Here is a 22904-nt window from a genome sequence, read left to right as displayed (position 1 = left end):
GAAGTGACAGATATAAGAAAACCTAGGAAAAAAAAAGAGAGAGAGAGAGAGAGAAAAGAAGAAAGAAAAGAAAAGAAAAGAAAAAAGAAAAGAAAAGAAAGAAAACCTAGCTAGTTAGAGGGGGACAGCTCATCCAGGAGATAACTGTAGCATCCTTTGGTGGCAAAGAGAAGAGAAGAAGTGCCCAGTCATAAGAGCCTTTGAGCCAAGTTAATATTTGAGAATCTAAAGAAGACTGTCTCCATTGGGTAACCCAGCTTAAACTGTCGATCGCTATAAGGAAACTTCATGCCAGGAAACCTGGAAGGCTAGTTTTGCCTCTTTTACTCTAAAACAATCTCCCCTGCTAATGTCTGGTGCAAGAAAATATATGTGATTCAGATAATGCTTAATCAGAAAGGTAGAACTACATTCATCTAAAGAACTCACTGTAAAAGATGGAGAGGAGGAGCAGAACTATAGATGAAGAAACTTCACTAAGCAGAGAAAGATTGCAACACAACATTAAGCTCATCAAGCTTGATAAGCTAAGGAAGCTGAGAAAGCAACACATGATGCAGAAATTCAGTGACTCACTGTGAAGGTCGGCCGGGAAGAGGGGGTGATGACCAGATGCCAGAGGATGTGAAGTCAGTACTGGAAGGATTTTATGAAGATATTCAAAGTAGCCATTTCAGAAATAAAAATCAAAATTACAAATGGCACAAGGCAGAATTGACCTTATAGAAAACACAGTAGAAGACATAGTGTATAGAATTAAGAAATGCAAAGAAATTAAAACAAAAATAGAAAGGATTCAAGAAAAATGGTAAGTAAAAGGCAGGTAAAGGAAATCCAACATTCCTGTAGTGGAATCTCTGAAATGGACAGAGCAAATGTTTAAAATTTTAATTAGACAACTTTCTGAGATAAAAGACTTGAACCCACATTATTGAAAGGGTACACTATAACTGGGAAAATTGATCAAGAGTCATCAAAACAAAGGCTATAGGAAAAAAAATTATTTGTGCATTTAGCAATAAGGATTATAGGGGAAGAGAACCAGATTGGCATCAAATTTTCAAAAACAATATTCAACACCAGGAGACAGTAAAATTCTACCTAGGGGGAATACTCATGGAAAGAAAAGCTGTCCTTCAACTTTACTTTCAGATGGATAGGCATATGCAGGCCACAAAAATGTGGAACAATAAGAATTCAGGGAAAGAGCGCTTTCTGAGGAATTTCTTCTGACCAAATACTAATTGAAGATACTTAAGCAGAATAACTGCCTGGTGGCCATTGAATGAGTTTATTGTACAGCTAAACAGAAATGTGGATGAGGGAAAGAGTTATTATGTGGTATGTAAATAGCACGTGCTCTGACATGATACAATATTGCAACTAATACAGGTAGTGAGGGAGGTAGAAAATAGAATAAACTTGCTGATTACTTTCACTGAGGTACTTGGGAATCAGCAGATTGGATTAAAGCTGAAAAATCCAGCGGTGGAAGCCTAAACATACTTAAAAGTACATAGTTAATTACTAATGAGTAGAGAAAGGTTGGGCTATGCAAAAGGAGAGGCAACAGGAAGACTGAAAATAAATTTTCAAAATAGGATATTGACAACCAAGCAACGTTATCAATGTGTTAGGTCTTACAGGGATATAATAGATTTTGTTTCTTGATAATAGAGAAAATATACGTTTTCTCAAGTTTTTATGAAGTGGCAAAAAAATTCTAGAAAGTAGATATGACAGAAAAGAATTCTCTTATCCCAGTGCAGTCAAACTAGAAGTTGATAACAAAATCAGGAGAAAGGGCTTATTCGCTGGGAAATTAAAACTATTTACCCTTAAGTAGAAGAAAAAATAAAATGCACATCAAAATTGCATTATATTTTTATAAGTAGGCTCTATGCCTATCACAGGGCCTAAACTCATGACCCTGAGATCAAGACCTGAGTTGAGATCGAGTAGACATTTAACTGACTGAGCCACTCAGGTGCCCAAAATTGCAGTATTTCTTGATGATGTTTAAAAACAAACTACTAGGGGATCCCTGGGTGGCTCAGTGGTTTAGCGCCTGCCTTTGACCCAGGGCGTGATCCTGGAGTCCCGGGATCGAGTCCCACATCAGGCTCCCTGCATGGAGCCTGCTTCTCCCTCTGCCTATGTTTCTGCCCCTCTCTCTCTCTCTCTCTCTCTCTCTCTCTCTCTCAGTCTGTGTCTCTCATGAATAAATAAATAAAATATTAAGAAAATAATAAAAATTAAAAAAATAAAAACAAACTACTAGAATCTTTGGGGCACAAAACAAAGTTCAGAGAAAAGCCTTAAAATATTAGATCAGTAAAAATGAAAGAATAAAAATAAAATTAATACAGGATCTAAAAGGTGAAGAAAAGAGCAATAAATAAAACCAAAAGAAAGAAGAAATTAATAAAGGTTAAAAATTAATACATTAAAAGATGAAAACAGTAAAACTAATAAATTAAAAGGATAATAAATCATAATCAAATGAAGTTTAAGGAATGCAAGGATGGTTCAATATTAAGAAATCTGTTCATATAATTATACAATTAGATATTAGTTATAAAGTAGCATGACTATCTCCATAGATGTGGAAAAGCATTTTCTACAATTCAAGACCTTTCTGATCGTAATAAAATAAATTTTCAAAGAAATCATAAGGGAATCAGTGATACCTTTTAAAAATGTGATTAAAAGTGTGTATATGTGTATTTGTGTGTATCTTGGCTTAAAAACCAGCATCTTACTAGAGGAAAAGTACTAGGGGCACATTCACCAAAATCAGGAACAGGACGAGGCTCATTATTGGCACTGTAATTCATTATTGTTTTAGCTCTTAGCCAACATTATTAGTCAAGAGAAATGTATTAGAAATGTAAATACTGGGGGAAATGAGGTGTAAGAGAATCAGCTAAAAAAATCCAAAAACTGGAGATAACAAAGGTATGTTAGTCTACTCAGGCTGCCACAGACTGGGTGGCTTCAAGAAAAAGTTATTTTCTCATAGTCTAGGAGCCTGGAAGTCCCAGATGGTGCTCTTGGCAGATTCTGTTTCTGGTAAGAGCTCTCTCCCCACTTGTAGACAGCCACTTTCAGCCACTTTCACAGCACTTTCTTGCTGTGTCTTCACATGGCCTTCCTCTATGCATATGAAGTGCACTACCCTCATGACTTCATTTTACCCTATTTGCATCCCTTAAGTCTATCTCTAAATACAGTCACATTGGTGGTTAGGGCTTCAGTATTTGAACTTGGAGAGGGACATGTGTTACTCCACAACAAAAGATAATAAGTTATATGATTTTAATATATATATTTATATATATATTTATATTTGTTTCTGATATATATATATATCAATAGGCTCCATATATTGCAAACAGCTAGTTAGAAGATGTAAGAAAGAATAGATCCATTTATAATAGCAACAGAAATAGCATTTAGTAATAAACTTATTAGCAAGTATATAAAGCCTATATAAGGAAGAAATTGAAAACAATCCTTATGGGTGTGTTAAAAGACATCCATGTTCTTATGTTGGAAGATTACAACAAAGTCAATTCTAAGTTAATTTATAGATACAATCAGAATCTAATAAAAATACCAAGAGCTCCTTTTTTTCTGATACTTGATGAATCTAACAATTCATGTGGAAAAAGTAGGCAAAGAATCATAGCCAGGAATACTCTGAAAAATTATGAACGGTAGGGACCTACCCCAGGAGGGCACCAGCACAAACTGTTCATGCCGTCATGCAGTGTCACTCTTCATCAGTGCTGGCCACTGGCTCCAGCTGCTCAGGACCACTGGGGCCACCACTGCCATCACCTTTTCTACCTCTCTTCCATTTGGAGTCCGTGAAAGAATTTTGAAACAAGCTTTGATTTCAGAGCAAGAAATCTGAATTTAATCAGTAAACTAAATAATCATGGTGTCTGTGATCATCTTGGTTAGCTGTCTGCCTCAGAGCATGCTAGGAGAAAGACAAGGATGGTAATGGCTTTCATGTTATTAATCTTGGCTAAATGCATTTGGACTAGTAGTCCATGTTATCTGCTACCATGTCGGGTATGTATGTGAGTGGTACCTAAAAAACAAAGCAAAACTGGAGTTCCAACCCTAGAGAAGAGGGTGGTGGTGACCAGAAGGCCAGCATTTCCGGAGTGTCCCTTGCAGTGTTTCTGAGCATGGACCAGGCATATACACATCCCGGGTGTATGTCACTGCTGTGGCATCTCATCCATGCACACCAAAGAGTACGATTCCCACACAACATGTAAATCAAAGGTTTATACACAATAAAGAAATAATAGTGGTCATTAAATATGTAGAAAGATGATCTGTCTTCACTCCTTACAAGAAATGTAGATCAGAGTTAAACTGGAACACCAGATTTTGCAAATTCCAAAGTTCAATAGTGCAGGCAGTAAGTCTTTTTGTGAAAGAAAGAGACAACATGATATGTGTTTGTATAAGTTGTTTACATAAAGGAACACTGGAAGGATAAATAAGAAAGAAACTAGGGGGGAAAAAAACCCAATCACCTCTATGGGCCACGAAGGGCTGGGAGACCAGGTGAAAGGCACTGGAATGAGCATGAGAATTCTCTGTGTATGGGTTTTTGTATGGTTTGACTTTGAATGCATGCAGAGATGATTCAGAAAATACGACCGTGCTGAAGTTATATAAGTGAATTTGGTTTGATTTTATTGAGGAGGTAACTGCTTTCACTCCAAAGTATAGTAAATTTCCCTTCAAAGTTCAGAATTTTTTTTAATCAGATATTAATAAACCAAATGCAGGTATTTAAATACAAAATCCAAGTAAAGGATTATACCTAACCTAAATAAAAGCTCATGCCTTTTCTAATTACTTGGAAGGTGTGAAAATTTTAGAATTCTAAAGAAAATCCCTAAATAAGAATATCCTTTCCAAATGTTATTCTGTAAAACTTTTTTTTTAATATTATCTTCTCTCATTAGTCATCCTGGAAAAGAAAATCTCTTACATTAAGATATATCTGACTTCAATTTTTAAATTCAAGATGGATGCAGTTTCAGCTTAGGGGCCTCCAGAGATGTTTATAAACAAATTTACCATTATAAAACTCAGCCAGTCTTCTGAGATCCACTCAGCTGGAATTTTTTTTAGCTTCATATAATGGTCTGGCTCCATTGGTTGTTAAAGAGAGATGTTGCAATGTATTCCCTCCTTTTTTTTTTTTTTTTTTTTTTTTTTGAGGTTCTGTTTCTCATTTGGAATTTGTATTTGTTTCTGCTCAAAGCCAAAGAGTACTTCCAGCTTAACTCCACTTCAGATAAAAGGTCTCTGTATGTCTTTTGGACCTTAATAATGTTACGAAATTAAGCCTCAAGCTCGAAGATGAAAGAGTCCAGGAATTTTTATTGAAAACTTGTTCTTCCCTCACCAAGATCCAAGGTGAGACAGGCAAGCTTCTGTGGTGTCTCTGCAGTGCATTTTGTTTTTCTAGGTCACCTTTCCTTGTGAGTGTAACACTCATTTGTGTGCACAAGGATATCTCTGATGTTTGTCCTTGCTGTAAGGGGGCCCAAGGCTTTGCCTCCTGTCCAAGATCAACCCTCAAAGCCCCAGTCTCTTTAGGCTACCTAGGAAGCTCAAGATTTCCTTGGGGCACGACCTTCCGTGTTTGCTTATATCCTTAGACTCCTATTCCCACTTCTCTGCCCTTAGATGAAGTCTTTACATTTAAAAACTAAATTATTTATTTAGAGAGCATTAATAATATTTTAATCTAGCATTTTGGTGGGGGTTTTTTTGGTGTTTTTTTTTTTTGTTTTGTTTTGTTTTGTTTTCAGTAGGAGGATTTCAGGATCTCTGGTTCATTATATTGCTGGAAACTGAAGTCTTAACCTCTTGATTTGCAAAAAAGTTGCCTTAAATCATACACTCAGGGTAATTTTCCAGGATTTAAGGCTTACTCCTCTGAGAGGAATGAGAAAGAATTTGTCAGCACCAGTCTCCAGTAGATAGTAGTAGTTCAGCAATCAAATCCACTAAGTTCAATTGGTTACCCTTTTTTGACTTTCTTCGTTCAAGGTGCTGTGGCTGGCATCAACATTTTTTTTTTTTAAGATTTTATTTATTTATTCGAGAAACAGAGAGAGAAGCAGACACAGGCAAAGGGAGAAGCAGGCTCCATGCCGGAAGCCCAACACAGGACTTGATCCTGGATTTCCAGGATCATGCTCTGGACCGAAGGTGGCACTAAACTGAGCCACCGGGCTGCCCTGGCATCAACATTCTTGAGGGAATTAGCAATTTAGTATAGATCTGTGTGCTTGATATACTTTCCCCTTATCATTGAGATGCCTGAAATGAATGAGGTGCTGGAGAGAGCTCAAGACAATGTGTATGAGGGTTCAGTGCAAGTTTTGGGAAAACAAGCGATGAGTTCATTAAGCAGCTGTAGATTTTGAAGTTAGAATGAAGATTTATTAGAATAAGTGTTTGATAGAAAGGCAGAGAAATAACTAAAGATAAATCAGAGTTTTACCTGTGAATCTTCTTGTGTTAGAGTTTAATCTCTTGCTAGTATTCAGTATAAATCAAGTGGAAATATGTTCTGTCCTGTTACGAATTTAGTTCTTTCTCTCCCTTCTCTCTATGTCACCTGTTGTAAGTGATAACTATACAGAAAAATTTACCGCTGCCAAGCCTCCTCTGCAGCTCTTCTTGTTAGTTGCTTCACCTGTCTTTCTAGAATAATTTATACAAACTTCTGTTAGGTCATGTATTATGTGGCATCATTAAAATGCATTGTTTTGAAATTGTTTTTCCTTCTAAATGAATTTGCATGCCCTAATAATAGTAATAATAAAAGCTTCGTTTGTCAGTGGTGCATATGTGACTAGACACGGATATATGTCACATTTATACTTTATCACCTGTGAGATGGAAGTAAGTACTCCATTTTCCAGATGAGGAAATGGAGACCTACTGAAGCAAAAAGTAACTTTGTTCAGCTCTTACCACGTCTAAATAGCAAGATTAAGATTTAAAATTAATTTGGGGATGCCTGGGTGGCTCAGTGGTTGAGTGCCTGCCCTTGGCCCAGAGCGTGATCCTGGAGTCTATGGATCGAGTCCCACATCAGGCTCCTTACATGGAGCCTGCTTCTCTGCCTGCCTATGTCTCTGCCTCTCTTTCTGTGTATGTCTCATGAATAAATAAAATCTTTAAAAATTAATTAATTAATTAATTAATTAATTAATTTGACCCCTTTCACCACTATCTTGATAACTATGCTGTACTGGCAAGAACATTCTATTCTTTACTTTCGTTATTGCTCTAGTGCCTGGAGTGATTTCTAGCTCACAGCAGGTGTTCAGGGAATATTTACCAAATGAAAAAACGGTAAACACTGAAACACTGCTTTAATGGAAGCCTTTATAAATTTAGAGTGATCTTCAACAGATATTTACAAATACACCAAAGTTTTGAGTCTTGAGATATTAAAGAATAAGAGTGTGGCAACTATCAAATTCTAAGTGTGTGTGCACCTACAGACACAATGTATGAGGTAAATAATTGTTATAGAATTAGAACTGTAATATATATTGCAGAACCAAAATATCCAGGTATTTTTATCTCTAACCTATCATGAGATTTCTATCACTTAGCTTAGGGGTGGGCAGGCTACTACCCACATACAGGCCAAATCTGGCCTGCTACCTGTTTTTTAGAAATGAAAGGTTTTTATTTTATTTATTTATTTGTTTATTTGTCTATTTGTTTATTTTTATTTATTCATAGAGACACAGAGAGATAGAGAGGCAGAGACACAGGCAGAGGGAGAAGCAGGCACCATGCAGAGAGCCTGACATGGGACTCCATCCAGGGTCTCCAGGATCACGCCCTGGGCTGCAGGTGGCACTAAACCGCTGAGCCACCGGGGCTGCCCTAGAAATGAAAGTTTTTTTGGAACATAGTCATGCCTATTTGTTCATATGTTGTCTGGCTGCTTTCACGCCACAAGAATATAGAGTTGAGTAGTTGCAATAGAGATGATGTGACCCGCAAAGCCTAAATTATTTACTATATGACTCTACAGAAAGTTTGCTGACTTCTGTCATAGATCACTGTTGTTATATGATTTGGTTAATTATTACCCTGCTCTATTTCAAGGGTCTTCATGATAGATTTGAAATTCAGCCAGGTGATGCCTGTCTGTTCATAAATGGACTTCGTATTGATATGAGTGCTTATGATCCTTTTAGGTAAGTATTAAATTACTAATACAAACTGATTTATATAAAGGCAAATACTGTCCTGAATTTAGTATTTGCCAAAATGCAAATAATAACTTTAAAGCAAATACATGCTTTTGTGCAAAACAGTTCTATTATCATTTTGCTAGAATACTCTCAAGTGTCTTAGAATACAGAACTGGGAGAGACCTTGGTGACATTTGTTGATGTGAAAACTAAAGTTTCTAAACCTTAAACACCTGTACTTGTTGCATTATTAGAAACTGTCTTTCCTTAATAGGTCTGTTGTTTAGCAGGGAAGCTCCATGGGACTGGGCTGAGAAGCCAGGGACTCCACCCTCTAGAAAGGACCTGAAAGGAACGTGAGACATTTCCCCAGAAGAGTAGAATTACCAGAAAGAGTTTAAATCTGTGTTTAAATCTTTAAATTTAATTTAAATAAATAATTTAAATAAATAAATTTAAATCTTTAAATCAGAAAGGAAATTTGAAATTGTAGAATTCAGGGTATATCTATTTTTGTAGGTCAAAAAAATTCTTCAAAAATGCTCTAGAGCATTTTCGGGTGGGTGTTTCAGTCAGTTTAGTGTCTACCTTTAGCTCATGTGATGCTCTCAGGGTCCTGGGATCCAGTTGCCTCGGGCTCCCTGCTTGGTGTGGAGCCTGCTTCTGCCTCTCTCTCCCTATCCCCCTCACCCCTCCACTCCTGTGTTCTGTCTCATGAATAAATAAATAAATAAATAAATTCATTCATTCATTCATTCTCTTAAAAAACTACTCTAGGACAAAATTAGAAAGTCATATATTTGTTCATCAGCATTTATCCACAAATTAGTCATGGGCCAAACAGAAGAAAAATCAAACTGAATTTATTTTACTTTTAAAGAGAAGCATAGGGATCCCTGGGTGGCGCAGCGGTTTGGCGCCTGCCTTTGGCCCAGGGCGCAATCCTGGAGACCCGGGATCGAATCCCACATCGGGCTCCCGGTGCATGGAGCCTGCTTCTCCCTCTGCCTGTGTCTCTGCCTCTCTCTCTCACTGCGTGCCTATCATAAAAAAAAAAAAAAGAAAAATTGGAAGCATAAAACTACTCTAAAAATTAGTATTTATAAGATAAATTTAGTGAATATAATTCTTTAGTTCAGATATTCAGTTTTAATTCAATTGTCTACGTTCATCAAACTTCAATTGATTAAATGTTTATTTCATCTTATTATCAATTTGGGACAAGTAGGACAATGTAGGAAAGCCTGGGAAATACAGTAGCCCAAATGAGACTTTTCTCTTTATTTAATTGGATCCTTAGGGAAAATGATAGCTTTCATTTTATAGAAGGTAAATACAATAGACAGCAGTGGAGTGGTTGTTAGCTGCTGGCCTGTAAGCTTCAGCAGGACAGAAATTCTGTGCGCAGGATTAGTGAAAACAGGTTTAAGAGAGGGAGTGAGGGTTGGGTAGATTTCGGGGAAAGTTTTCACAGCAGGGACACTTCGCCCATTTAGAAGGGCTGCAGGTTATTCAGGAAATAAAACCCCCGTGGCTCCTCCAGCTGGTCCATAGTGATCTGCACAAGTTGTGACACATTTTATTCCTTGCCCATGTGATCATGAGCTGTAGCTCCTCTAAGTCCCTTTAAAGAGGACAAGAAAATACTTGAGGTTGTTTATATCTCTGGACATTTTTAGCACAAACAAATCAGAGCATGTCAAATAAAATCAGTGTGGAACCTGGAAGAAAATGATTCAGGAACTGGATCCAGGGAGAGGTCTTGTGTGAGTAGTAGTGCAGAGCTGCCTATTTAGGAGTGGGGAATTACCTTATGCTTTTTTCCTATCACCTGTCTCTCATTGCATTTTGGTTTTAGAGGACTGATGCACGTCCTTAACCTTCGGACCCTGGAAGTAGTGGGAGAAACCAGAGCCTTCATGAGTCCAGCCAGCTAGCACTGGAGTTAGGGCCTTGCCCAAGCCTAGCTCTCATCCCCCGGGAGGTTGTCAGCAGGAGGCTCTGGCAGTGACTAGGAAGGAAGGCAGAAGAGCTGAGTAAATTTGCGGAGGTCTGTAAATGGTGCCTCACATCTCTAGCTCTACTTTGGAACCACTGATCACTTCTCAGCCTTTTGGCTAAGATCAAATGTAGTACCTTGGAACCACTGACACATCTTTTTCTCAAAGCAATCATCTCAGCTGCAGATTTGAGCAGACAAACTGGTACTAAGTGGATATTAATCATTTTGGTAGTCAAGCTTGAGCAGTGTCCCCACGATATACCTACCAGAAAGAAAGATGTAACAGAGGTGTCTTGATAACCCTATTTGTATGGTTTTCCTTTATCTTAATGAAGTTATCTAGCCCAGAGTCCTTTGGGGCTCTTTTTTTCTTTTTTAAGATTTTATTTATTTCAGAGAGCACACACAAGCATGAGCAGGGGGAGGGGCAGAGGGAGAAGCATACTCACTGAGCAGGGAGCCCTACATGGGCTTCTATCCCAGGACCCTGGGATCATGACCCAAGCCAATGCTTAACTGACTGAGCCACCCAGGAGCCCCTTGGGCTCTTGATAAATATGTATTTGTAATGCATATAACATTAAAATTCAGTATTATAACATCAATATGAATATTCAATTCAGTGAATATCTGAGTGCCTACTATGCTATAGGAACTGGTAGATATTGGGGGTGTAGTGGCAGAGAAGACAGAGATAAGTGATTTGGTGGGATAACCGATAGTAAATATAATGATAGTGCAATAAAAAGATATCTTTTATAAAAGATAAAGTGCAGTGCTCTGGGAGTTTATAACTCCAGAGATTTAAACTAGTTCTTGATGGAACATGGGGACAGTAGAAATGTCAGATTTTTTCAAGGAAGTGATAATTTAAGCTAACACTTAAAGGACAAATCAGGCAAAGTGGGGAATGGGAGTTCTGCAAGCAGTGGCACATTTGAAAAAATGACAATCCACTCCTGTGTCCAGGCTGTGGAGTGAGGAGGAGCTGGAAGAAGCTGCGGTTACACAGGAGGGCAAGGCTCGGATTGTGCAACTAGGTTTCAGATTTTCACCTTTGGTTTGAAAGGCCAGGGAAGCCAGTGAAAGGCTCTCAGATAATAACCATTTCAAAGAGAAGCATGAGAAATTAATTATTTCAAAATGCAAAGATAGAAATTTTCCTGATAAATAGACCCAGGATATTTAAAGAACCATTTTTCTTTAATTGGTAGCCAGAATTCAAGATTTGAAAAGAGCAAGGAAGAAACTAATACTTATTGAGGGCAACTGTGTGCCCAGTAGTAGGTTAATTTAACCTTAATGCCTTATAGAGGGACTGCCATCATTCTCTTTTTTAGATGGGGAAATGAAGACTCAAATGTCACACAAAGATAGGGACACAGCTGGCAAATAGTAGCAGGATTCAAAATCTTGTGCTCTTTCCAGTGTACCATGTAACTCGATCTGGTCTTTCGACTGATGTTTTTCCTAGAAACTAGATTGAGATTACAAAGATGGTAGATTAAAAAAACCTATGGGGAATGTTAAAGTTCTGTTGCCCCCCCCAAAAAAAGTGTCTGATCAGTAAGCATTGTAAAATTTTAAAAATGAGGGGAACATTGGCAATGCAATCCAAAATTCTTATCTTACAAATAGAGGTGGTTGTGAGAGGTGCTGTGTGTGGAAAGGACATGGCACTTACCTGGCACACACACAAGTGTTAGCTTCGTCAGTAGGAGTCTAAAGAATCAAACTGTCCAAACTTTTTGCTAGTAGGCTTCTTTATGGATGTTGGTATTTTTAGCAGTAATATTTTCTATGATGTTTAAGAGCTCTCAAAGGATTATATATATGATTAGTAATTTTAATAAGTATTCTAAACAGTTGTGAACTTTCATGCTTTAATGGGGCTTTTTCTCTGCAAAATTTTTATATTTTAGGTCCTATTTGATCTTATCTTGTTTTAATAGTAGATTTACCAAAATAGTGAGCTAGTATATTTTTCCCTTCATTTTTGGCTTTTTCAGAGGTGAGCATATCTTCACTTCTTTTCTAAAGAATGTAGTAAGTATACCTTGTTGCCTAACCTTTTAAATAGTGAGATTTTGTCACTATACACAAAAAAAGTGAGCATGAGTTTACCCTAGTTGAACTCCTTGTCTTGTTTGTTAATGAATTTAATAATATTTTTTCCAGCTATTAATAAAAATACCAGCAGAATTTGTTTCAAATCCTTTAATAGGGCTATAAACTTTAAAGGTTATTTTTTGGCAAATCAAACTAAAACTTTTTTCTTCTCTTCAAAAGTCTTTTGGATCTGCTGAAGCTAGAAGGAAAAATGATGAATGGGCTCCATAGTCTTGGGATCAACAAAGAAGATATGAACAAATTTTTAAAATTAAACTCACTTGTTTTGGACTATACCTACGCATTAGATATTAGGCATTCTTCTATAATGGTAAGTTCTCATGTGATTCCTTGTTTTTGAAACCTTTAGTAGATTTAAGACTTAACATAAAACCAAATATTGACAGGCTTTCAAATAAATTTAAACAATTTCGTAGAGATTGCAGGAGAACTCAGTGAGAAAAAAAGTGAAAATACGGACTCACTCCTCTCTCATTCTAGTATCTTCTCACCCCTTCTTCCTGTTCTGAATTTCCTCACAAGAACTCACTCCTTAGGGATCCTTTCCAGCTTTAAAAAAAACAAACACGAACAACAGAGTAACCCCATGAGCAACAACAACGAAACATCAAGTAATTAAAAATCTGAGGAATGTAAGAATACTATCTAATACCTACTATCATGATAACCTTCCCTGGCCAGTTTCCGGAAGCCCCCATGCATCTGGTCTGTGCTACACCTGCAGAAATCGGGAGTCTGATCATGTCACCCTTGCTCGCAGCACGGATCCGTGGATCTGTCCTGTCCCCAGTGTGGCCTGGAAGGCTGTCGGGAACCTTCTCCCTCCTTTCATTTCTCAGACTGTGCAATGTTCCTCTCACTACTTTCCCTTCTCTCGTGCTGGGGAAACCATTCTTCCTCTCTATCCATTCATCTGATTGTCTTTCTTCAGGCTTCAGCTCCAAACAGCTGAAGAGAAGCTGTCCTCAATTAGCCACAGTGGAGGATGTTTTCATACACGCATTGTATTGAGAGCCCCAGGATGACCCTCAGGCTCAATGATATGCTCAAAGGCGTAACAGGGCCTAGAGGTTGCTCCACTCATGATCACAGTCTGTTAGAGCAGCAGAATACAAGATGTATCAGCAGAGGGAGAAACAGCATGAGGTGAAGTCTAGAGGACACCAAGCAGGAGCTTCCACGAAGCTCCTCCTCGTGGAGTTGTATAGGACATGCTTGACTTCACGTGTGATAATCTGAGTAATGCTAGCTTGAGCGGGGAGTTCAGAGTTTGTAAAGGGGTCTGTCGTATGGGGATATGAGGCCTATGTGACTCCTCTTCATCACTGAAGCTCCAGAACCTCAGAGAAAAAGCCCCTGTTCATCATAAGTCCTGCTGTTTACGTAAACTCTGTACAAACTGCCCCAGAGTGCAACAAGGCGCCTCAACATGGGAGAAACTCTGTCAGAACATTTTAAGAGCTCAGTTCTCAGAAGCCAACCTAGGAAAAAAAAAAAAAAGAAGAAGCCAACCTAGAGAACACAGAAATAGGCCCTTCTAGGGAATATATGAGGTCTGAGCAACCTGGCCTGCTGAGTTAACCCTTTCTCTCCCTGCCCCACACCTGTGTGTATGTATGCATACATATTTATTATTTTACAGAACTACCAGTACTTCCATATACTTTGCACAGTTGATTTTTATAATTTTATAATTTTGTCCCGTGATTCTTTTGTCTTTATTTCTTACAGGACTATGTATACTTCTTGAAAGTAGGAATTTTATGCATTTTTTTTCCCACCATTATGTCCCTGGTTTTAGTAGGTACTCAAAAAACATAAATATTCTTTGAACAAACAAGTTCAAAGAATATCTCAAACCAACATAAGACATAATTTTTAACAATGAAACTCTGTGAACAAATTACAACATAATGACTATAAATATCTCCATATCACCATTGTGATTTAACATTAGTGTAAAAAAGTATAGCTATTAAAATGAGAAAATAAAAATATGTGGCAGATTATATAACTAAAACTCTTCCAAAACAGCCATTATAATAAATAAGACCTTAGTAAAATTAGTTTGAGGTGACAGTAATCAGATCAAAAGCTTTATTTCTAAAAAGCATCTGAAAGACAGTGATTTATTCATAATAACAAAAATTCAAATACCTTAATAATATCTTTACTATATAATAACCCTAATTACTAAAACTAAAAGCTGCAATTTAACTGAGGAAATATAAAAGGATATAAGGACTCCTGGAAAGAGTATTAATCGGCAAAGACTTTGAAGCAGCCATGGCTGTGGCTTCCTTACAGTGTTTATAGATTTTGATCTAAGTAATTTCACTGGAAATTACTGTAAAGAAACAGTAGGAAGTGGAGAAAAGTATTCCCAAAGATATGATCATCATTGCATATTTTTTAAACAAAATAGAAATGAGTTAAGTATATAACAAAGAAATGTTGTAAATTGTATATCCATCTGCTCAAGTATATTTCAGACGTCAAAATTATGTTTATAAACCTATTTCAACAACTGGGAACAATGATTGTGCTCCCATGTTAAAGTAAGAAATACAGACTTACATGATACTATCATGTGAAAAGAGGGACAGGATCAGAAGGAAATAAATCAGAATGTTGTTATTACTGGGTGATGTGGTTTAATACGTTGCCGGGTTTTTTTCTTTCATGCTTTTCTGTAAATTCCAAATTTTTAGCAATGGGTATGTATGACTTACATGATCAGGAAAAAAAAATTAATGGGAAGAAAAACTTCTCTGACCATCTTGCGAATTGTCTCATGTAAGAATTTAAGGGATTCTCTTGGAAATGTTCAGTTATTACAGTTACTTTTGTCCTATCCAGACAACCTTCCCACTTACAAAGTTGGTCCACCATCCAAGAATCATGGAAAGAGAGCACTACCAAAGAAGTGCTATATGTTCCCTGAGACATCAAAGACCTTAAACTCAGGAAGAGTTACATAAGTTCTTAATTACCATTTGTATTTTCTAGGGCACTCTGTCTTGTTATGAATGTTTATCGTTACCGTGTCTTCCTGCTCTTTAGACCATATTCTCTCATTGACTCGATTTTACTTTCACTTGGATATCTTTAAGCTCAGTTAACAAATACCTTCTCTAAATATGTTTCATCAGGAAAAAGGAGCAACCATGTTAGTAATTTTACTACTTTGTGACTTATAGATTTAACCATTTATGCTTTTAAGCATTTGTAGAACACTGGGAGCAAAAAAGTTAAAAAAAAAAAAAAGAAAAAAAAAGAGAAGTAATTTTCAAGACTACTCTGAAATAGATCTATAAGGAAGCTTGCCAGCTCCATTCATAAAATAATATGCTGCTCCCCCAGGTTGGCTGCAAGGCCAGTCACCACTGGGGAGGAGCAGCTGTGCTGCTGTCCCAGTGGCCCTCACCCAAGTGCATCTCCCCACTGCTCTGCTGTGATGGCTCTGATTCACTTGGACGCCTTAGGAGGTGTTCTCTTCCTTTCTCGCTGAGCGTCGGAAAGTAATTTTTTAGTGAGGTGAAATCTATATAACATAAGATACGCTCTTTTAATCTTTTGAAGTATGTAATTTGGTGGCATGAAGTACACCCACAGCGTTGTACAGTCCTCACCATGATCCATTTTTCCAGAACCTTTTCATCATTCCAAACAGAAACTACCCTTTAAGCAGCAACTCCCCACTTCCTTCCCTTCAAACTCCCTGGTAACCTCAGTTCTCCTTTCTATCCCCATGAATTTACCTTTTCTAAGTGCTTCATCAAAGTGGAATTATGTATTATATTTGTCCATGTCTGCCTGGTGTGTTTCATTAGGCATACTGTGTCATGGTTCATCCATGTTGTGTGTATACTCTTAAGGGAAGTTTTGTGTTTCAGTTAAATGCTTTTACTTTTCCACTTGGAAAGTGCCTGCTTTCGGTAGATAATGATTTGTGACACTTTATTCTCTAGATTCCTTTAAAAAAATCAACTGGCACAGGGCACTTGGATGGCCCAGGCCGTTGAGAATCTAACTCTTGATCTCAGCTCACATCTTGATCTCACAGTTATGAGTTCAAGCCCTGCATTGGGCTCCATGCTGAGTGTGGAGCCTCCTTAAATAAAAAAATTACCTGCACAAAATGCAGAGCCCTGAGTTCTGAGAACTCTTTTCACTTTGGTCTGTTAGAGCAGCAAAATTAATTCACATTTAAGCTTGATTTTTTTTCTTCATTGCATTTGCTACCACCCAATATATGCATTTATTTGTTTATGTATAATATTATTCCAGTGGAACATAAGCTCCACAAAAACCAGGACTTTGTTAAAAGCTAGGCATGAAATAATTTTAGATCAAGAATTTCTTTGAGCTGAGAGTAAAATGAAGGAAAATCATGCACACATATACACATGTGAATGTACATATGGGGTTGAGTTCATCCGTATCTTCCAGTGTGTTTTCTAAATGTTTGCCGATGGAACCTGTGCAGATTTGTGGGTGATGGGAGTTGTGTGTTTATTTCCAGTGGGCCTGCTTGCAGGCACCTTGAAGATGTAGTATATCAAGTTTTCTGTCATCTTACTGTTTCTTCCTAAGACCAGTTTGTTACTGTTCTTTTAGTATGTGTTCTCATAAACAGTGAACTTGTGTTAAAATAGGGCATTTTTTTCCTAATAAAAAAATCACTTTTGTGTTCCGTAAAAAAAAAGAAAAAAAATTGTAAATATCACCAACATCCATCAGGTCCTATCACATGGGAAGCGCTCAGAAAATCTGTTGGACATCTTTTTTTTTTTTTTAATTTTTATTTATTTATGATAGTTACAGAGAGAGAGACAGAGGCAGAGACACAGGCAGAGGGAGAAGCAGGCTCCATGCACCGGGAGCCCGATGTGGGATTCGATCCCGGGTCTCCAGGATCGCGCCCTGGGCCAAAGGCAGGCGCAAAACCGCTGCGCCACCCAGGGATCCCTCTGTTGGACATCTTAATGTCAAAACAGTTCTTCATGAATGAAAGCAATACTTTGCTTTTATTTTAATTAGTTTTCTTCTGCTGGATCTGTCTCTCCACTTTTTGTCTTTACAGAGAAAGCTCAGTCACTGAGTTACATTACTTCTGACCTCTGTATTTATACTCTTCCCAAAAACAAACCTTGGCAGTTTATTTCTTAAAAGTTGCTTGCTTAAAAGTTGAGTAAAAACTCAAGACAGTCATTGGGTATTTTCCGTCCTTGGTTAACCATTCTAAGTTTCTCTGTCCCAGACATCAGGAGACACAATTTAAATTTTATATAGTTTCCACTTTCTAGCCTTGCCACGGTACCTCGGGTTTCACTAATATTTCACTAAAGTCATTAAAAACAACCGTATAATGGTATGTTTGGCTCCTTTGGATTGTAATTCCTTTCCAGTGCACTGTGCCAGACCACCTCCAATGGAGGGGGCCTTGGTCATATTCCACCTAAACTAGCCCTGCCCGAGCCACAGCTTCCTGTTTTCTGTCCTGTGATGTCCATGCTGTCCATATTCCTGAAGTGCTTATGATCTTTGTCTTTAATTTCCTTTTCTTTAAAGTTCCCAAGTCCCCCTAGCCATTTCATTCTCTCAAAAACACACCAATCCACACAGGCAGAGGAAATGAATTCTTTACCCAACTTAAGGATGTAACTTTCTCCTGACAGTGGGTACCACATTAGATAACATCAGTGTCCCGTCCAAGCCCCATAATGATGCTATAAATCCACACACCACAGACACATGGGTTTATCCCAAACTCGTAGTTCACTTCCACTGCTCTATATCTTCCCCTTATGCAAACACCACACTGTTTGATTACTGTAGCTTTGTAGGAAGTTTTGAAATTGGGAATTAGGAATTCTCCAACTTTGTTCTTTTTCAAGATTATCTTGGCAATCCTAGGACCCTTGCCTTTCATTATAAGTTACAGCATCAGTTTGTCCATTTCTGGAAAAAAGATAGTTGGAATTTCTATTGAAATTTCATTGAATCTATAGGTAATTTGAGGAATATTGCTACTTTAATATATTAAGTCTTCTGAACCATGAATAGGGGATGTCGTTCCATTTATTCAGATCTTCTTTATTTTCTTTCAATGATCTAACTTTTGTAGCTCTTAGTGTACAAGTCTCAGACTTGTTAAACTTATTGCTAAGTATTTTATCCTCCCTGATGCTGTTGAAAAAAGAATTGTATTAAATTTATTTTAGGATTTTTTAGTGCCACGTAACTTTTTGTTGAACCCTGGGCATTTTGAATATTACAATATGTCACTTCTGGATGTCAGAGTCTCCCCTTCCTTGGGTTTGTTGCTGTTTGCTGTTGTTTTGTTATTTGTTTAATGACTTCTCTGAGCTAATTTTGTAAGCTTTCTCCTGTGTGGCCACAGAAGTCTGTCACATTTGTCTAGTCATGTTCTCAGTATGGGACAGATTTACTTAAATGCCTGGACCCCCAAAGCCTCCCAGTCTTCCTAGGGGCTCTGTGTGTGTGGCAGATGGAGGGGGAGCAGCCTGTGTCAGACCCTCAGCCAGGCAGCATGTAGCCACCTCAGCCTTCACTTCTTGTTTACACCAAGCTTCAAGGTCAACCAGAGGAGAAAACTTGGGGGTTCTCAGTCTTCCCTGGGCATGTGTATGGCCTTTTAGAATCCCAAGGATGTGTTAGAACTTCTCAAAACCCTATTTCCCAAAATGTCTCATTGCCCTTTCCTCACCAGATTTTGGTTGCTGTGCTTTCATCCTGTTTTCTGTTGCCGCAGGCAGGAGTGACTAAAATGGGGTAGAAGCTCAAACACTGTTAGGAGCTCAGCGGGATAAAGACAAGTCTTTTCAGTGGGTTTTCTAGGGAGTCACCAGACAGTTCAAACAAAAACTAAAACTCTTTCAGAATAAGATCCATTCTGCTTCCTCTGGTATTGGTACTAGAATTCAGGCTGTCATTTTCAAGGCGACTGAACAGCTTGGGAGCACGAGATGGGACTAGGATAAGTTTCACACCACATAGCTCACTGTTCTTACTGAGAATCAGTCATTCTTCTTGAATAAATGTTGTTAAGGTTGCTGCAAGTTTTGGGTTAGTTTTCATAGTTCTTAAAATGTTGAGTTCCCTCAATTTTCTAGCTTCTTACAGCTTTTATGTAAGGGTGGAGTTTTGGAATTCCTTACTCCACCATTTTAGCTGATGTCACTCCCTACAGAAAACCGAAAAGATGTAAATTAACAAGTCTTTTAAGTTTTTCGCTTCTCTCCGTAAGTCATCCTGTAACACCATGACATGTTTTGTGTCCATGTGCTGACCTGTGTAGCTCCTTGGACATTGATGAGATTGTCTTATAAGTTCTCATCTATTAATGACAGTATCTTTTATTCAGTATCTTGGTAGCCTAGTAGATACAAAGGCCAGAGTTATGGCCGACAGAATACTGGGAGTGGATCACTGGAGTATCAGCACTGGTTCTGCACGCAGCCTTCTGAGGCCACTCTTACAGTTACTGGTGCTGCTTCTGTAAACTTACTTGAGAGTGAAAAATGAGTAGGTCAGGCTCTGGGCCTTGAACGCAAAGCTATTTCTGTTGTCTTAGCAGTTCTCCAGAATGGATCAGGGTATTGCCTAGATTAGCTTACCTGACACCCATGCTATGAGTTAGGCCATTGCTGTAGTAGTGTTCGACCTTTAGTATTTGTGATAAGAATCATCAAGGGCATGTGTTCTAAGTGGTGATTCCTAGGTGCTGTTCTGAGATTCTTGCTTTAGTAGGTTTAAAGGTACACCAAGGAATCTGCATTTTCGGTAGTCACCTCCAGATATTTTGATTCCTATTAAAAGTGGCTCTACCTCTAGTCATTAATCCAATTAAGTGGGACAGATACATAAAGCATAGGCCAATTCCTCACTTAAAACCAGTACTGACTGACCACCAAGAGGACCAGATATTCACATCCTCTGCTTTGGTGCCTTTCCTTCTGCTGGCCTTGCTTTCCTGTAGAACAGTGAACTGATCTAGACACTGCTGTCAAGTCTATAGCAATTCCAGTTTACAGGAGCTTCCTAGCACATCACCAGATCTCTAGAACTGTTCCCATTACTTTCACACTTGGCAAGAATTAACCTCCAAAACACAAATGAGGTACATGACTACCTACTTTTCCAGGGAGACCAAAGTTCTCCCTCCTATCTCCCTCAGTAGTACCAGGACAGATTATAGTGAAGAGAAACTAATCCCAGATCACCATCATACTTGTGAACCACAAAATAGAAATTGTTGCAGCTGACCCTGCCCACTTGTCTTTATGCACTTGATCAGTGTATCCCAGACTGAGCCAGCTCCCTTTCTACCTGCCTGGCCTCTCCCCTGCACAGCTGGCTTCTCTTACAGTTACTGTCTGGGTGTGGGTACATTCTTCCTTTCTGAAAGCCGTGGGTTATCCTAGATTTCCTGCTCTTACCTGTCCCCTTTGTGTGTGTCTTTTTATTTATTAAGACTTTTTATTTATATCTTTTCATTTATTTACTTTATTCAGTCTTTTCTCTGAAAGTACTGCCTCTGACTTGGGTTTTTTTTTTTTTTTTTAACTTGGTTAAACACTCTCAAACCTCGTGTCTGGAACACTGCAGAAGCTGCCTGGTTTCCTTGATGCCTCTGGTCTCCTCCTCCCTCTTCTCTGGGACTTTGAGCGGCACATGCTAGACTGCTTAACCTATGTCATACATCTGTTTCAGCATTTGTTTTGATTTTGCATTATTTTTGTTCTCTGTGCACTTTAGTTAATATACATTCTATTGATCTGTCATTCAACTGACTTATTACTGTCTTCCTCCGTGTCCAGTCTGTAGTTAAATCTTCCTAGGAAGTTCTCACAGTTCTTAATTACAGTTTTAAAATCTAGAGTATCCCTTTGGGTCTTTTTGTAATGGATTTTAGTTCTCTTAACATTTTCTATCTTTCCATCTATTTTTTAAATAATATATATATGTTAATCGTAATTATTTTAAAGTTCTTGCCTAAGTCTCTCTGCATTGTCTGGTTTTCCTCTTGCATTTTAATATTTGGTCCTTTTTTTTGGCATGGCAGTTTCTGGTAGGAGCCCAAAATTGCCAGTGTTAAGTTACAGAAGCAAACGCATGTCAGGTTTGCTCCAGCAGTCTGAGTGCCAGATCTCACCTGGCTCTGTTGAGGCACATTTTTAGGCTTTGTGGGAGCTCTTCTACTTTGTGTCTCCTCGGGGCTAGCCCTTTTGGTTTCTGAAAGTGCAGTGTTTACCAAAGTCTTAATACTTTGGACCTCAACTTCCGTGTCCTTATTACTATGTGTGGCTGCAGCTTCAAAGTCCCAGTGTCGGTTTTCCCTGCTTCTTCTTCTTCTTCTTCCTTCTTCCTTCTTCCTTCTTCCTTCTCCTTTTTTTTTTTTTTTTTTTGGCAATGGTGGTGGGGGCGAGGGAGGGCTGCCATGTGTATGTGCAGGTTCATAGTCAGCAAATGAGAAGAATTTGTATAGGGACACAGGTTGTTTGGTTTCTTCCTTGCACTTTTCTCTTCTCCTGGAATTCCCCCACCAAATCCCTACTGTATAGGCAACCCCAATTTTGACTTCTGTCTTTCCAGCCCAATATGACCATCATTTTCTGTTTGAATTAGTTCTTCTAGGCTGCAATTTGGAAAAATGCCCATAGGGATGGAATTGAGGTGACTGTGGAGCTTGTTTGCTGTGCCTCCTGCCTTCAAGGATTGTAACTCCTCTACTCTCAATAATTGTTTGATCCTACCTCCATGCATCTAAACAGTGGTTTCTATGTCTTCCCCAGCCCTTAGTCTTGTTTCAGGCAGGTGGCTTCATCTAGTATAAATTGTTACTCTTGATTAGAATTAGACATCATGTTTTCTTTTTCTTTTTTATTTATTTATTCTTGAGAGACAAAGAGAGAGAGTCAGAGACACAGGCAGAGGGAGAAACAGGCTCCATGCAGGGAGCCCGATGTGGGACTCGATCCCGGGTCCCCAGAATCCCTCCCTGGGCCGAAGGCAGGCACTAAACTGCTGAGCCACCCAGGCTGCCCTCATGTTTTATTTTTCTTATGTCTAAGTGTTAAAATTTGAGAAGGGAGGTAGAGGACATGCCTGCCTCCTATACTGCTGATGATTGAGATAAACACTTAATTTCTGTCAAGTGGTTTATGGAGAGTAATTTAGATACAATTTTATTTTTGTGTTCTTTTAAAAAAATTTTAAAGATTTTATTTATTTATTTATTAGAGGGGGGGTAGAAAGAGAGCACAAGCAGGGGAGAGTGGCAGACAGAGGAAGAGGGAGAAGCAAACTCCCTGCTGAGCAGGGAGCCTGATGCAGGGCTCCATCCCAGGACCTGGGATCATGACCCGAGCTGAAGGCAGATGCCCAACCGACTGAGCCACCCAAGCGCCCCTACAACTGTATTTTTTAATATGAAAAATAAACGAATTAGAAGTCAGTTGTTTTGGGGGTGGAGG

At 38.4% G+C, this 22904-nt stretch overlaps 1 protein-coding gene across 3 annotated transcripts in view; it reads left to right on the top strand.

Annotated features, from left to right (window-relative positions):
• Positions 1 to 22904, top strand: part of UGGT2 (UDP-glucose glycoprotein glucosyltransferase 2) — a 184115-nt gene that overhangs the window by 64443 nt on the left and 96768 nt on the right. For all 3 annotated transcript variants that reach the window (XM_049099391.1, XM_025441332.3, XM_049099392.1), the window contains 2 exons: positions 8182 to 8273; positions 12562 to 12712. In XM_049099391.1, coding sequence (XP_048955348.1) covers positions 8182 to 8273; positions 12562 to 12712 — 243 coding nt within the window. The remainder of the gene's footprint in view (positions 1 to 8181; positions 8274 to 12561; positions 12713 to 22904) is intronic.

The sequence above is a fragment of the Canis lupus genome, chromosome 22 (genome assembly GCF_003254725.2).
Source record: "Canis lupus dingo isolate Sandy chromosome 22, ASM325472v2, whole genome shotgun sequence".
NCBI lineage: Eukaryota > Metazoa > Chordata > Mammalia > Carnivora > Canidae > Canis > Canis lupus.
This window is presented reverse-complemented; position numbering and strand designations above follow the sequence as displayed.